The sequence below is a fragment of the Myxine glutinosa genome, chromosome 1 (assembly GCF_964187855.1).
Source record: "Myxine glutinosa chromosome 1, kmMyxGlut1.1, whole genome shotgun sequence".
Lineage (NCBI taxonomy): Eukaryota > Metazoa > Chordata > Myxini > Myxiniformes > Myxinidae > Myxine > Myxine glutinosa.
This window is the reverse complement of record NC_136261.1, coordinates 366,438,769-366,455,985: the sequence shown is the minus strand read 5'-3', so window position 1 is coordinate 366,455,985 and position 17,217 is coordinate 366,438,769. Positions and strand designations below refer to the sequence as shown.

The 17,217-nt window shown below is 50.4% G+C and overlaps 1 protein-coding gene across 1 annotated transcript in view; it reads right to left on the bottom strand.

Annotated features, from left to right (window-relative positions):
* LOC137413402 (tigger transposable element-derived protein 1) overlaps nt 1–17,217 on the bottom strand; it is a 94,782-nt gene that overhangs the window by 59,650 nt on the left and 17,915 nt on the right. The window contains exons 3-4 of the mRNA XM_078782953.1: nt 5,038–5,151; nt 655–773 (exon numbers count right to left, since the gene is read on the bottom strand). Of these exons, the coding sequence (XP_078639079.1) occupies nt 655–773; nt 5,038–5,151 (233 nt within the window). The remainder of the gene's footprint in view (nt 1–654; nt 774–5,037; nt 5,152–17,217) is intronic.

Sequence of the window (17,217 nt, the reverse complement as noted above, 5' to 3'; positions counted from 1 at the left end):
CATGACCGAAACGTAGCACCTCGAGGCCCCAATTTTTGGGTGAAGGTACTTCAGAATCAAGGCAAGGTTTTACGTTACCACACGTCGGCCTTGACATCTGTCTTGAGGACACCTAAGGCCGCTATAAAGTGTATATTGGGATGTGGGGTCAAGCAGTGCTGCCGCCAACCCGCAGGCAAAAGGTAACGACCATTAGGTCAATAACTCCATGGCTTTTCAATGTTCAACACGTCCCAAAACCAATGCCGCGGAAAGCTCACCCAGCCAGCCAAGTTTGATTTAGATCCCTTCAGCCATTCCTAAGTTATCACAGTCATGAAAACCTGTCCTGGATGGACGGACAGCCGGACGGACAACCCAAAAACATAATGCCTCCGGCGACTTTGTCGGCAGAGGCATAAAATTACGATATCAGTAAACTGTTAAATGAAGAGTTCATTTATTATCACTCATCCTTCATTAACCTGATTTATTTAGCTCCTTGCAGGATGGAAACACAATTCACTTTATCAAATATATAAACCATATATTTATGATGTCTGCTTGCAGGATGCACTCCAGCATCTGCTTGCAGTCTTCAAACATGCCGTACTAGAAAACATCGATAAACATGACCTTATTCCTTTTCCATTGCGTTCGGTTTCCATTGCTTACCGTCATCTGGGTCTCTTCTCTTCCGACATCTTCAGGATCATCAGACTGCAGGTTCTCCAATTTGATCGGCAGGACTCCAAATTCTTCCATCTTGTCACCACAGCCATTAACACGCTCAGCTGCAACACGCAGGTCCGAACATTTACGTACACTACAAGCTGCCTGGAAACTCGCCAGAAAAGAGATCCAAAAAATTCCGACACAATTCTTCACTTGGACGGTGGGAAGGAGAGAAAAATAAATATACAAATAAATAAATTTTGCAAAGATTTTGCTTGAAAGATGGGACCATCTATTTATTATGTACGAACAGTGGAGTGGGGGCATTTAGAGAATGAAAAAAATTCAGAAGCAGGTGGTGAAGAAAAGGAGGAAGGGGGTCTTCAAATAAGAGGATGGTCTTTATAGGGAGAGAGTGGGAGAGAGGGAGAGAGAGAGTGAGAGAGAAAGTGAGAGAATGAGAGAATGAGAGAGTGAGAGAGAGAATGCGAGAGAGAGAGTGAGAGAGAGAGTGAGAGAATGAGAGAGTGAGAGAGAGAGTGAGAGAGAGAGAGTGAGAGAGAGAGAGTGAGAGAGAAAGAGAGAGAGAGGGTGAGAGAGAGAGAGTGAGAGAGAGAGAGAGTGGGAGAGAGGGAGAGAGAGAGTGAGAGAATGAGAGAATGAGAGAGTGAGAGAGAGAGTGAGAGAGAGAGAGTGAGAGAGAGAGAGTGAGAGAGAGAGAGTGAGAGAGAGAGAGAGAGAGTGGGAGAGAGGGAGAGAGTGAGAGAATGAGAGAATGAGAGAGTGAGAGAGAGAGTGAGAGAGAGAGAGTGAGAGAGAGAGAGTGAGAGAGAGAGAGAGTGGGAGAGAGGGAGAGAGAGAGTGAGAGAATGAGAGAGGGAGAGAGAGAGTGAGAGAGAGAGAGTGAGAGAGAGAGAGTGAGAGAGAAAGAGAGAGAGAGAGTGAGAGAGAGAGAGAGAGAGTGAGAGAGAGAGAGAGTGGGAGAGAGGGAGAGAGAGAGTGAGAGAATGAGAGAATGAGAGAGTAAGAGAGAGAGAGTGAGAGAGAGAGAGTGAGAGAGAAAGAGAGAGAGTGAGAGAGAAAGAGAGAGAGAGTGAGAGAGAGAGAGTGAGAGAGTGAGAGAGAGAGAGAGTGAGAGAGAAAGAGAGAGAGAGTGAGAGAGAAAGAGAGAGAGTGAGAGAGAAAGAGAGAGAGAGAGGGTGAAAGAGAGAGAGGGTGAAAGAGAGAGAGAGGGTGAAAGAGAGAGAGAGGGTGAAAGAGAGAGAGAGGGTGAAAGAGAGAGAGAGAGGGTGAAAGAGAGAGAGAGGGTGAAAGAGAGAGAGGGTGAAGGAGAGAGAGAGGGAGAAAGAGAGAGAGGGTGAAAGAGAGAGAGGGTAAAAGAGAGAGAGAGAGGGTGAAAGAGAGAGAGAGAGGGTGAAAGAGAGAGAGAGAGGGTGAAAGAGAGAGAGAGGGTGAAAGAGAGAGAGGGTGAAAGAGAGAGAGAGGGTGAAAGAGAGAGAGGGTGAAAGAGAGAGAGAGGGTGAAAGAGAGAGAGAGAGGGTGAAAGAGAGAGAGAGAGAGGGTGAAAGAGAGAGAGGGTGAAAGAGAGAGAGAGAGGGTGAAAGAGAGAGAGAGGGTGAAAGAGAGAGAGAGGGTGAAAGAGAGAGAGAGAGGGTGAAAGAGAGAGAGAGAGAGGGTGAAAGAGAGAGAGAGAGAGGGTGAAAGAGAGAGAGAGAGAGGGTGAAAGAGAGAGAGAGAGGGTGAAAGAGAGAGAGAGAGGGTGAAAGAGAGAGAGAGAGGGTGAAAGAGAGAGAGAGGGTGAAAGAGAGAGAGAGGGTGAAAGAGAGAGAGAGAGAGGGTGAAAGAGAGAGAGAGGGTGAAAGAGAGAGGGTGAAAGAGAGAGAGAGGGTGAGAGAGAGAGAGAGGGTGAGAGGGTGAGAGGGTGAGAGGGTGAGAGGGAGAGAGAGAGAGAGGGACAAGAGAGAGAGAGAGAGAGAAAGAGAGAGAGAGGGACAAGAGAGAGAGAGAGAGAGAGAGGGAGGGTGAGAGAGAGAGAGAGAGAGAGAGAGAGAAGCACAACAACAGCAGCAGGGAACAGGGACATCAGGAGATCTGTGGAAGCTGGGGAGGGGTGCACGGGATAAACTATACGGACACGACAGGGACTGTCAGGAAAGAAAACAGGGAATTTGAAGGTGGTGGGTTTGGGGTGGATTAACGGGGGTAGAACAGATCAAGCAAGGTTTTGGATGGGGGAAGATATGAGATGGTGATGGAGAGCTGTATTGAAGACCTGGAGGGAGGAGTGGGATTGAAGAGGGAGGAGTGGGATTGAAGAGGGAGGAGTGGGATTGAAGAGTGTGGGAGTTTGTTCCAAAGATGGGGAAAAGAGGAATGAAAGAGTGAAGGAGATCAAAAAGTCTTCATCTATCTATAATTCCAGTAATCTCTGTGTGTATGTATGTATGTATGTATGTATGTATGTTTGTATGTTTGTATGTCTGTATGTCTGTGACCGCTGTTTCTCGACAACCACGGGTCCGATATACTTTAAACTTGCCAGGTATATTGCTGGGGACCCGAGGATGTGCCTTTTCAAGGTTTCATATTAATCGGACAAGTAGTTACCGAGCTATGTCCAAAAAACGATTCAACCAATCAGAGAGCAGCGAGCTATCACGTGTGCCGAACGTGCCGAACAGACTCTGCCTCGGACGGCACATTTGAGAGCGTATTCATTTATTTCACGTTGGCAAACTATGTTGGCGTTAAACTATGTTTTAAAACTAATTAAAACTAATTTGCGATTCATCGTAACTGCGATTTGCGACCTTCCGGACAGTGAAGACTTCACTTCCGGCAGCCAATCACAGAACGCGTTGTTGCGTAGGCGTGGCCGATGTGAGAGCGAGCCGAGCCGAGCGCGTGCGCCATTACGGTTCGTAATTCGATTTCTTCCGGAGAAAATAATAATTTCTCTATTTCTTATGCGCATTATTTCTCCCAGAGCGAAGGGCGGAAGCGAAGAGCGTTGTTTTTTTTGTTTACGGGCGTACGGGCGTACGGGCGGGGTAGAGCGTACGGGTAGCGATTTTTTTTTTTTTTGGCAAGGAACGGGCACCCACGTACGGGCATGCCCTGGTTTTTGAAATTTCACCAGAAGAGGGTTGCTCACAGACCTTGTGCGTCCTGCAGGGATATTTGGGGAGACAGAGCACAGACAGAGCAGTGGGTGCAAGATTCGAGAGGAGTCAGTAGAAGATAGAAGGACCGCCACAACCTGCCCGCTGTGAGAGAGTGAAATCAGCTTCATCACGGGAGATACCAATGATTCTAAAAGCGTTGGTTTCTACAGTGTGAAGCCGAGCTGAGTGTGAGGCTGCGAGTCACTCTGCTTCAAAAACAGTGAGGAGAGTGGTAAAGTGCAGAGGAAGAGAACGGGAGAACAGAGAGAATTAACGATTGCATGTACCAATGGCCTGCAGTGGACCAATGGCACCACACCCTTGGGAGTGCTTGTGATGACGAGCGCCACAAACTTATGCATTGTACTCAGAATGTGGGCCACGGGGGGGGTTTCATCGGCCTAAACACAAACTAAGCCATCAAAATGCACTCCTCTCCTACCTTGCATGGTCAATTTACAGGGAGGACACGACAAATTACACATTCCTATGCCAATGTCAACTCTACCAGCCCTCACGGCATACATAAGAACAGGCCAACGCCCCCCCCCTCCTCTCCCGTAGACACCCTTAAGGCCCAAATTTTTTTCATTCCGTGAACAAACTTTGGTGCAACACGGGTAATGAAGGTTGTAATAAAAGTTTAATAGAAATAGTGTGTGTAGTTTCAGAGAAGAAAGTGAATACCTATTTTAGGGGAGGGGTGATCAAACCTAGGCCCACCCCCGTTAGACCCCTTAGACCTCGATTTTTTTCATGCAGTGAACAAACTTTAGTCACAACATACCAAATATGATTTTAGCCAAGCTTGGTCACAATCCCTTCAGCAGTTTCGGAGAAGTTGTTGCAAGAGGTTATGGACTGACGGACGGACGACGCGCCATCCCATAAGCTCCCCGGAACTACATTCCAGGTGAGCTAAAAATGTACTAACCTACGCTAACACACAGAATATTCTAAGCTAACATTCCAGCTCATTAGTACTCTCTCCAATGTAACAATATGAATCTCTTGCACAATCCACAATATATCAAGCAAATATTGATTATATCGGCATGTGGGATGCATCCAATTTATCTGCTTGCACTCTGCAATCATGCCCCACTTGTACCTGTATAAAAGTGCCTTCGTTCTGGGTGAGAAACAATTGAGCAGAACAAATGATCCCGTTTAATCAACAGGTGCTTTATTGTGATAAATATTCCTTTCCATCACTTACCACCCTCCGGCTGTCTTGCTACCTCTTCAGGGCCATCACACTGCACATCCTCCACTTTCATCTGCAGCATTTCAAATCCATCTATCTCGTCACCACAGTTGTTTACACGATCAGCTGCAGAAAGCAGTTCAGAACATTCATGCACATTGCAAGGCTGCCTGGAAACACAGATCTCAGAGTCGAGACAAAAAAGTTGATAGAAAATTTGCGAATTCCAACAAGAAAATAAAATAAACAAAAGAGGGGCAATACTTCCAGGCGATCACCTGGTAAAACGAGCGTTACGCCTAGGTCCCCCGTCGGGGAAGTGATGTGAGTTGACAAAGTGGAAGACGCAGAACACATGCTATGATATGATATTTCGCTCACAAGGTTCAGACATAGATGGCGGTGGCCATCTTGGATTTTGACGTGGCGACCCAATTTTCAATAGCGTTCTTCCTTATGCGTAGATACACCCACACACCAGATTAGAAGTTAGTAGTTCGTTTATTTTTCAAGATATTTCGCTCACAACGTTCAGACATACATGGCGGCGGCCATCTTGGATTTTGACGTGGCGACCCAATTTTAAACAGCGTTCTTCCTTGTGCCTAGATACACCCACACACCAGATTAGAAGTTAGTAGTTCGTTTATTTTTCAAGATATTTCGCTCACAAGGTTCAGACATATGTATGGTGGTGGCCATCTTGGATTTTGATGTGGCGACCCAATTTTCAATCAGTTTCTTCCTTACGCCTAGATACACCCACACACCACATTAGAAGTTGGTACTTCCCTTATTTTTCAAGATATTCCACTCACAAGGTTCAGACATACATGGCATCAGACATACATGGTGGCGGCCATCTTGGATTTTGATGTGGGTTGCACCCACACACCAAATTCGAATGCGGTCCTTCGCTTGCTTACGCACGCACGCACGTACGTACACACACACGCACGGACGGATGGACACACGGACGGAGGGGAAAACCATAGTCCCCCTTTCGCTCCGCGATGCGACGGGGGACAATAAAGCAGTATACTACACCGACTAAGGGTATTGTAAAAACAGTATCACGGTATTTTAAACCTATTTCAAAGGTTGCTGGCAGACAGGGCAGCATGTAGAAAGATAGAAGCAGAATAATCAGTACTAGCCGAAACCCGTGGAACATCCACGGAAGGGAGGATGTGGTGTATGGATAGAGTGTACCATTATGGATGGCATCAGGGATTTGCTTGTCCGAGTAAGAGTTAGGAAGAAAGATGAGAATGAAGAGTGCGTATATGAACAACGATCGCCGACACCGGCACAAATGCATGCTCTGGATTGTCCACTCAGTGGACGGCTTGCGTTCGCCTTCGCCTGTCCAATCAGCGGACGGCTTGCTTCGCCTTCGCCCAGCAGACGCCAATACGATGGCGTCGTAAGATGGCGTCGTATCGGCAGTTAATCGGATGCTTTTGGGCCCCAACGTCGGCTAATTCAGATTTTTCGAGTATGGCTGTATGTGATAAACAAAGAGCGCGGTTCGTAGATCGTAAATCCATTAGTGCCGTGGGCATCGGGTCACTGGGTGGTAAAAGGGATAACAAAGTCGAGTCCTTACGCTATTATTATATAGATTATGAACAAACTTTGGTACATCACGGGTGGTGAAGGTTGTGGTAAAGTTTCATCGAAATAGTGCGTGTAGTTTCAGAGAAAAAAGCAAATTCCTATTTTGGGGAGTCAAACCTGGATCCACTTTGACCCCGTAAACCCTCTCAGACCCAGGTTTTTTTTTAATGCCGTGAAGAAACTTTAGTCACAACACAACAAATATAATTTGTGCCAAATTTAGTCACAATCCCTTCAGTGGTTTCGGAGAAGAAGTTTCAAGTGTTTACGGACTGATGGACTAACGGACCAAGGGCAAAATCCTATGACGTCCGTCCGTCCGTCCGTCCTTCCTTCCTTCCTTCCGTCCGTCCCACCGTCCGTGATAGGTTTTCGTTACCGCGATAACTTGAGAATGGCTGAAGTGATCCAATTCAAACTTAGTACAGGTATGTATAATGATGTAAATAGTAACTTATTAGATTTTGGGGTCAAAGGTCAAATCTGTAAGAGGTCTATAACTTGAGAATGGCTGAAGCGATCTAATTCAAACTTGGTACAAGCTTGTATAATGATGTAAAGATCGATTAGATTTTGGGGTCATAGGTCGAGGGTCAAAGTCTGTAATAGGTATATTACTTGAGAATGGCTTAAGTGATCCAATTCAAATTTGGTACGGGTATGTATAATGATGTAATGATTAAATGATTAGACTATGGGTTCAAGAGGTCAAAGGTTATAGACAAGTCAAAGTCTGTAATAGGTCTATAACTTGAGAATGGCTAAAGGGATCTAAGTCAAACTTGGTACAGATATGTATAATGATGTAAAGATTAACTGATTAGATTTTGGGGGCCCAGAGGTCAAAGGCCCAAGGTCAGAGGTCATGTCAGGTGAACTTGTGAACAGCTGAAGAGATTTAAGTTAAAACTTGGTACAGGTATGTATAATGATGTAAACATGAACTGATTAAATTTTGGGGTCAACAGGTCAAAGGTCATGTCAAATAAAAATGTGCTAACTTTAGCACAGCTGAATGGATTTAAATCAAACTTGGTACAAGTGTTATAATGATGTAATAATGTGGGTGTTGGCATATCAGTCGACGTCGTGATGTCGAAGAGTGCCGTTCCAGTTTTCGATGTTGTTTTCATCTATTGTAGTCTGAGTGCACAGCGAATGTGGACAGGCATTGCATTTTGAGATGCTTTCTTGTTTTTTTGAGTGAAGATTTGAATCCGGATCAGAGAATTTTAAAGTGTTTCTTCAATATTGAGAGATCAGGTTAAAACTGATAATATACCATGATATTTCAGAAAGTTATGGACGGATTCAGACAAAACATGGTGGACAGGTTGTGTGTGTGACCAGGACAAATTAATCCGATATTGGTGAAGATTTGAATACGGATCTGAATACAGATCCGAAAAGGTTGTGGATAGATTATAACAACACTAGATGTATGAGTTGGTTCGGCAACAATAACACACCGATTATAATTTAGTTCAGGTCCGGATCCAGATCCGGTCTGTCAGTGGGATACAAAATGTAAACTGTTCGGCCTGACGGAGGTATGCTCTCCACCGAGTGTCGTTCCAGTTTTTTATGTTATTGCTCAAACAACTAACCTCTTATCAGATGAACAACATCCACACCACTCAAAAAGTTATTAATCAAAAGCAACCTCTTGATTTACGCCATAGTTGCATTGAAGATATTTGTGTAAATGAAAAACGTGTAAATTAAAACCAATTTCCCCATTCAAAATAATGTCACAGGTGGTGGTTAGGGGGAGTGCTGCCTCAATCCACATCGTTATTGTCCTATTTTTACTATCACAGTGGTTAATTTTATTCAAATTATAATGTTTAAGACATAAGAAATGAAAAATTGCAAAATAATCAGCTGACTGTTGCATTCAATAAATTATAACAACTAAAAATAGAAAAATGGAAGAAAGGGGATGTTAACACTACGTTGACTGCTGCTGATGTATTGTTGTAACCCCGTGTGAGCGAAGCGAAAAGCAACAATGGGGTTAAGCAATCAGTTAATCAGTTAAGTTAAGGTTAAGCAATTGGTTAATCGGTTAAGCAGTTAAGTTAAGGTTAAGCAATCGGTCGTGTATGTACATACAGTGCATTCAGAAAGTATTCAGACCCCTTCACTTTTTTCACATTTTGTTATGTTGCAGCCTTATGCTGAAATCGTTTAAATTCATTTTTTCCCTCATCAATCTACACTCGGACCTACACTACATATACACAGCTACATCAATCTACACTCGGACCTCATCAATCTACATTAATTTGTCCTGGTCACACACACAACCTGTCCACCATGTTTTGTCTGAATCCGTCCATAACTTTCTGAAATATCATGGTATATTATCAGTTTTAACCTGATCTCTCAATATTGAAGAAACACTTTAAAATTCTCTGATCCGGATTCAAATCTTCACTCAAAAAAACAAGAAAGCATCTCAAAATGCACCTCTCTTACCAAGGCCCTTCTCCCCCGATTGCTCAGTTTGGCCGGCGGCCAGCTCTAGGAAGAGTCCTGGTTGTTCCAAACTTCTTCCATTTAAGAATTATGGAGGCCACTGTGCTCTTGGGAGCCTTCAATGCAGCAGAATTTTTTTTGTAGGCTTCCGCAAATCTGTGCCTCGACACAATCCTGTCTCTGAGCTCTGCAGGCAGTTCTTTGGACCTCATGGCTTGGTTTTTGCTCTGATATGCATTGTCAGCTGTGAGACCTTATATAGACAGGTGTGTGCCTTTCCAAATCATGTCCAGTCAATTGAATTTACCACAGGTAGACTCCAATCAAGGTGTAGAAACATCTCAAAGATGAACAAGAGAAATGCGAGGCACCTGAGCTAAATTTCAAGCGTCATAGCAAGGGGTCTGAATACTTATGCAAATGTGATATTTCAGTTTTTTCTTTTTTAATAAATTTGCCAAACTTTCTAAAATCCTGTTTTCTCTTTGTCAATATGGGGTATTGAGTGTAGATTGATGAGGGGAAAAATGAATTTAAACAATTTCAACATAAGGCTGCAACATAACAAAATGTGAAAAAAGTGAAGGGGTCTGAATACTTTCTGAATGCACTGTACATGTGTGCATTTTGTTAAGTGTCCATTGAAAACCATCCAACGAACGAAATTTAAACCTCACCACATGATACATGACCATTTGATAAGGCACATAATATAGGACACCCTGTTGGTCGTCCCCCGTCCCCCTTCTTCCACTGCCCCCTCCTCCCCACCATCACTACGCTACTGAGGAAGTACCTTACATTATAAGAGTGCATAGAGCACGCAACCCCTCCCTTTGCTTAAAACTCTCAATACTGTGTGTTGTAAGTATTCTCTGAATGCCATCTGGTTTCTGGAAGTGTTTGAGGGGAAGGGAGAGGGGGAGTTATAGAAAGGGAGTTGTACAAAAAGAGGGCTCACTGGCATCATCCTTTGTATGTTCTTTCCCTTCCTTTTTTTGAAAAAAGGAAACCAAAGACCTCTTTGCTGCCTTCATCCTCTTTTCGTTTTGAATCAACTTGTAGCAGCTCACGTCTGCTTGGACATTTCGGGCCACTCTTGAGCTGCGTTCCGTGTCGGGGTCATCTTCATCGAAGATGGCGAGACCCATATCGATAAGCCGGAAAGCCTCCGCCATCCTCTTACTAGTGAGAGTACGCAGTGGCACGACCTCTTCACTTTCTGCCTCTGACTGCTCCACCTGGCGTTCCTTCTCCAGCAGTAGAAGGTCCTCATTTGAGAGCTCCTCACGGTACGAGTCCAGCAACTCCTCGACATCACTCTCCTCCACCTCATCAAAGCCAACAGTCTTGGCCATTTCGACGATGTTACACCGTGCTTTCGAGACATCATTATTCACATTGAAATCCTTGAAGCTGTGTACAAATTCAGGGCAAAGTTTCCCCCATACACCATTCATGCAGGAACGGGTGACTTCCTTCCAAGACTCCTCAACATTACATAGCGCATCCCTTATTGTAAAGGCCTTCCAGAATTCCTTTACAGTCATCTGATCATTTTCTGTTGATTTCACCAGGTTTGCAAATGTTCTTCGGAGATAATACGCCTTGAATGTAGCAATCACTCCCTGGTCCATTGGTTGAATTAGAGTTGTCGTGTTGGGTGGAAGAAACACCACCTTAATGTTTTTGTGAAGGTCCTGGATGGATGGTGGATGACCTGGGGAATTATCAAGGATGATGAGAATTTTGAAACTCAAATTCTCCTTCTCACAGTATTCCTGCAGCTCGGCAGGAAGCTGGGACCTAAAATATTCACTAAATATTTTGCCTGTTATCCAGCCCTTGGCATTGGAATACCAATGGACGGGTAAACATGTCTTAGCAATTCCCTTCAGAGCCCTGGGATTTTCTGAGTGGTAAACCATTAACGGTTTCAATTTGCAATCGCCTTCAGCATTACCTCCCAAAAGCAGCGTGAAGCGATCTTTCGATGCTTTAAATCCAGGTGCGGTCCTCTCCTCACGAGAAATGTACGTCCTACGTGGCATCCTCTTCCAAAATAGGCGTGTCTCATGAACGTTGAAAATTTGTTTTGGAGAATATCCACCTTCCTTGATAATGGCCTTGAGAAACACAGGAAACTTCTCTGCAGCAATGGTGTCGACAGCAGTAGCCTCTGCGGTCATTTTTATGTGGTGATAGTTGTAACGCTTCCGAAAATTTGAAAACCACCCAGAACTTGCGTTAAATGGCTTCACTTCACCTTCGTCCCTTATTAAGTCTTGATAAATGCTTCTGGCCTTTGCTTGTATCACAAACATGCTGACAGGCACGTTCTCTTGGTGTTGCTGGTCAAGCCACGTGCTGAGCATGCGTTCCATTTTTTCCATCATGGAACTTCTCGCATACGATGTCTTTGTCGCACTCACTGACGTTCCACATTTAGCACTTTCTTTTATCTTTTCCGCACTATTTCTTATTGTTCGCAACGTGGAGTCACTAAGGCCTAGCGCATGCCTCATATCAGCTGTACGATGACCTCTTTCATACCGTCCTAAAATATCCATTTTTACCTTAATAGTGATGGCCTTCCTCTGTCTTTTGATCGCACGACCAACCTTGCTACTCCGTGGACGCTTTCCAGTCATGATTGCAAGAGTTATGCTTATTACAGCGGCACAATTCACAATCAAAATCGGAAACGCTTCAATACACGCGTGACGCTAAGATGGAGGGTCACCGGAAACCGAGGGTGTGGGAAGGTGAGAGGGGGAAGGCAATCTAGCACTAGCAGTCATCCGGGTGTGATCGTGAACACGTTTTCATGATGTTCAGTGTGAAAATTTAATCGCAGCGTTACTCACGCTCGAGTCGCGTAATTCCAATTGCTCGTGAATGCAAATTTTAAAATGGTATAAATGACAGGCGCGCACTATTCCAAAACCGCGCAAACAGAACACGAATAAAACATGAGCTTACCGTATGCCACAAAAAGGGAATAGGGAAATAAACAAACCACTCACAACAAAATAATGAACATTTAATTAGAGGATAGCACAAAGTTAGTCCAATCACCTTTTTTATTTTTCACATGCAAAACAGGATGGCAGAATCTATTTATTACATACACATGGAGGTGTGTGGTCACTGATTATGAGAATGAAAAATGTATGCCTCCGCCGATGAAGTCGCCCAGTTGTCCGTCCGGCTGTCGTTCCAGTTGTCCATCCGGCTGTCGTTCCAGTCGTCCGTCCGGCTGTCGTTCCAGTCGGCCGTCCGGCTGTCCTTCCAGTCGGCCGTCCGGCTGTCGTTCCAGTCGGCCGTCCGGCTGTCGTTCCAGTTGGCCGTCTGGCTGTCGTTCCAGTTGGCCGTCCGGCTGTCGTCCCAGTTGTCCATCCGGCTGTCGTCCCAGTTGTCCTTCCGGCTGTCGTCCCAGTTGTCCGTCTGGCTGTCGTTCCAGTTGTCCGTCTGGCTGTCGTTCCAGTTGTCCGTCCGGCTGTCGTTCCAGTTGTCGGTCCGGCTGTCGTTCCAGTTGTCCGTCCGTGCATCCATCCGTCAGTGCGTCTGTGATAGGTTTTCGCTCCCGCGATAACTTGAGAATGACTGAAGGGATACAAGTCAAGCTTGGTACTGGTATCTATAATGATGTAATGATGAACTGGTTAGATTTTTGGATCATGAGGTCAAAGGTCATGTGAGGTAAAAATTGTGATACTGTGGCGGGCACAAGGGGCAATAATTCCACGCACCAGTGGGTGGCGTGAGCGCCCAGGCGGGGACCGATGGCACATTCCCCGCCCTTCGACCGATCGGCCACGCCCGGGGACGAGGCGTGGCCTCAGCACATATATGCGGGCTCTAAGCTCGAGCCCGCTCAGCACTGCAGTTCGAGCTTTCGAAATAAAGACTCTTTTGTTTTCACAAACGCGTTGTGGCCTACCTCTTTGGCAAGCAAGTTGTGTGTGCACAGCACCACACTTCACTGGTGACCCCGATTGGTTCAGCCGTCGCTGACCACCGAACGCGCCATGGCCACCAACACCGTCGCAGTAAAACTCCCAGAGTTTTGGGAAGCACAGGCCGACGTGTGGTTCGTGCAGGCCGAAGCTCAATTTCAGCTTTGAGGCATAACGGCGGACGAGACCCGTTACTACCACGTGGTCGCCGCCCTCGGGCCTGGCACTGCCGCCCGAGTCGTGTCCATCCTGCGGCACCCGCCGGTCGACCACAAGTACAAGGCGCTCAAACGTCTCCTCATCGCCACGTTCGGCCTCACGGAGATCGAACGGGCCGACCGCCTCCTGGACCTTCCCGAACTCAGCGACACACGACCATCCATGCGGATGGATTTTATGCTGTCGCTGCTGGGTGACCAAGCCCCAGATTTCTTATTCCGGGCGCTTTTCCTACGCCAGCTACCTCTACAGGTACGCCTCGCGCTGGCCGGTTCCGAAATAAAGGAACCCCGCGCCCTGGCCGTAGAGGCCGACAAGCTTTTCGCGGCTTGCGACACGCGGTCGAGTTACGGTGCTGCCGTCGTGGATCCCGGGGCAGAGGCTACAGCGTCCCTCGTGGCCGCTGACGCGCCCCGCCCACCACCACCGCCGCCGAGAACACCGCGGCCGCCGCCGCCCCCGCCGCCGCAAGCCTGGTGCTCTTACCACGCCAGGTTCGGCCACAAGGCTAGGACGTGTCGCCCAACATGCTCTTTTGACAAGTCGGGAAACGACCGGGCCGGCGCTCATTAGCGGCCCTGAGCGTCGGCCATTCCGGCAGCCTCCTGTTCATTATGGACACCTTGTCCGGGCGCCGTTTCCTCTGCGATACAGGAGCTCAGGTAAGCATCATCCCCGCCTCCACGTCCGACAAGCGAACCGCGGGCCGGGGCCCCGCGTTGCTTGCCGCCAACGGTACACCCATCCGCACATTCGGGAAGCGCTGCCTCTCCCTGCGGTTCGGAGGGTAGTGCTTTCAATGGTCGTTCGTGACCGCCAGCGTGCCAATGGCATTGCTTGGTGCGGACTTCCTATGTGCGAATGGGTTGTTGGTCGACGTGAAGCGCAGACGGCTCGTCCAGCCCGAACCCTTTAGCTCGCTCGCTTGTTCGCTGAGCGGCTCACCGAGTGGCTTGCCAAGCGGCTTGCTGGAAGGTTCCGTCCCGGCGAGTTTAGTTTGCACGCTTCCGGCAGCGGACGACTTTACCTGCCTCCTCGCCAGTTTCCCGACCCTCACGCGGCCCACTATCTCAGCGGTGGCCGTTAAACACGGGGTGGAGCACCACATCCCCACGGTCGGGCCGCCGGTCTATGCCCGGGCACGCCGACTCGAGCCCACGAAGCTCGCCGTGGCGAAAGCCGAGTTCGCCATGCTGGAGCGGCTGGGGATCGTACGGCGCTCCAACAGCGCTTGGGCTTCTCCGCTGCACATTGTGCCGAAGCCCGGCGGGGGATGGCGGCCGTGCGGGGACTACCGCCGGCTCAATGATGCCACCACCCCCGACCGCTACCCGGTCCCACACATTCAGGACTTTTCCACCCGGTTGGCCAACACGACCGTGTTTTCTAAGGTGGACCTCATCCGGGGCTACCATAAGGTCCCCGTCCAACCGGACGACGTCCCGAAGACGGCCGTCATCACCCCTTTCGGCCTCTTCGAATTCCTAAGGATGCCCTTCGGGTTGAAGAATGCGGCCCAGGCGTTCCAGCGGCTTATGGATAGCGTCTTGCGTGACTTACCTTTCCTGTTTGCCTACCTGGACGACATCCTGGTCGCGAGCGCGTCCCGGGAGGAGCACCTGCTCCACCTCCGCACGCTTTTCGAACGCCTGGGCCAGCATGGCCTAATCATCAACCCCGCCAAGTGCCGTTTCGGCGTCGCCACCATCGACTTCTTGGGGCACCGCATCACCGAGCACGGGGCCGTCCCCCTGCCGGCCAAGGTGGAGGCGGTGAAGGGGTTTCCGCGCCCCCGCACGATCAGAGGGCTGCAGGAGTTCCTGGGCATGGTAAACTTTTACCATCGGTTCCTGCCCCGTATCGCCCAGCTCCTGCGCCCCCTGCACGAAGCTCTCCGAGGTAAGCCGGGCAAAGGCGACGTTACCTGGACCGAGCAAATGGACACGGCGTTCACGGGCGCGAAGCTCGCCTTGGCTAACGCCACCATGCTAGCGCACCCGGCGCCCGATGTACCGATCGCCCTCACCACCGATGCCTCGGACTACGCGGTGGGCGCGGTGCACGAGCAATGGGTGCGTGGAGCTTGGCAACCGCTGGCATTCTTTAGCCGGCAGCTTCGCCCGCCCGAACGCCGTTACAGTACCTTCGACCGCGAGTTGCTCGGGCTTCACTTGGCGGTCAGGCACTTCCGCCATCTGCTCGAGGGCCGTGCGTTCACTGCCTTCGTCGACCACAAGCCGCTGATCTTCGCGATGGGCAAGGTCACCGAGCCGTGGTAGGCCCGGCAGCAGCGTCACCTCTCGGCCGTGTCCGAGTACACGACGGACATCCAGCACGTCGCGGGGAAGGACAACCCGGTGGCGGATTGCCTTTCCCGGGCCGTCGCCCACGCAGTCCACCTCGGCATCGACTATGCCCGGATGGCAGCGGACCAGGCCGCTGACCCCGACGTCCAGGCCTTGCGGACCGCCGTCACGGGCCTCCGCGTCACCGAGGTGCCGTTCGACGGCGCGGGCGCGGCCCTCTTGTGCGACGTCTCCCTCGGGTGTCCTCGCCCCATCGTGCCCGCGGGCTGGCAGCGCCAGGTGTTTGACGCCATCCACGGCCTGTCCCACCCGGGCGCGAGGGCCTCCCAAAGGCTGATCGCCGACAAGTTCATCTGGCATGGCCTCCGGAAGGCCGTCCGCGGCTGGGCCAGGACGTGCCTCGCGTGCCAGCGCGCCAAGGTGCACCGGCACACCCAGGCCCCGTTGGCCCCGTTCACGGTGCCGGAACGCCGGTTTGACCACGTCCACGTGGACCTGGTGGGACCTCTGCCCCCCTCGCGGGGTTTCACCTCCGTCCTCACCATGGTGGACCGCACCACCCGGTGGCCGGAGGCCGTGCCCTTGGCATCGACAACGGCGGCCGATGTCGCGCAGGCTTTCATCGCCACCTGGGTCGCCCGGTTCGGCGCCCCCTCAGACATCTCGTCCGACCGCGGCCCCCAGTTCACCTCGGAGCTCTGGGGGGCGGTCGCGCAGGGGCTCGGGGTCCGGCTGCACCGAACCACGGCCTACCACCCCCAGGCTAACGGCCTGTGTGAGCGATTTCACCGCTCATTGAAGGCCGCGCTCCGGGCCACCCTGCTGGGCCTCCGGACGGCGCCCAAGGAGGACCTGCGCGCATCCGTGGCGGAGTTGGTCTTCGGGCAACCGCTGCGGGTGCCGGGCGAGTTCCTCCCCAACTCTACGGCACCATGGTCCGCGGCACAGCAGCGCTCCGCTCTGCAAGAGACCGCCCAGAGGTTCGCCCCGGTGCCAACGGCATGCCACGGGCACCCACCGACGCACGTCACCCCGGAGCTTCGCACGGCGGAGTACGTCTTCGTCCGCCACGATGCCCACCGGACACCACTGCGGCCCCCGTACGACGGGCCTTTCCGCGTGCTGGAGACCGGGGCGAAGCACTTCACCCTGGACATCGGCGGTACTCCTGACCGCGGTTCGGTAGACCGCCTCAAGCCGGCCCACCTCGACGTGGACCATCCACCGCCAGTGGCCCGACCCCCACGTCGGGGCCGCCCCCCTGCGGGCGGACCCCCGGCACCACCCAGCCCCGCCGCCACGCCGCCCCCCGGTCCTGCACCCATCCCAGGGGCAGCCAGGGGCATCCCACCTGGCATCCCTGCACCCCGGACGCCGCCGATCGCCAGGGGGCGCTTCGGCCGGGTCATTCGTCTGCCCCGCAAACTGGCCCTCCAGGTGCGCGGGAATTCTGGGGGGGCGCATGTGGCGGACACAAAAGCCCACTGGCGTGGTGACATCATTCCGCGCACCAAGTGGGCGGTGGCCACGCCCGAGGGGTAGGCGTGGCCTCATGATATACACCGGGTGCGCAGCCCGGAGCGCGCCAGTGTTACAGTGAGCTCCTG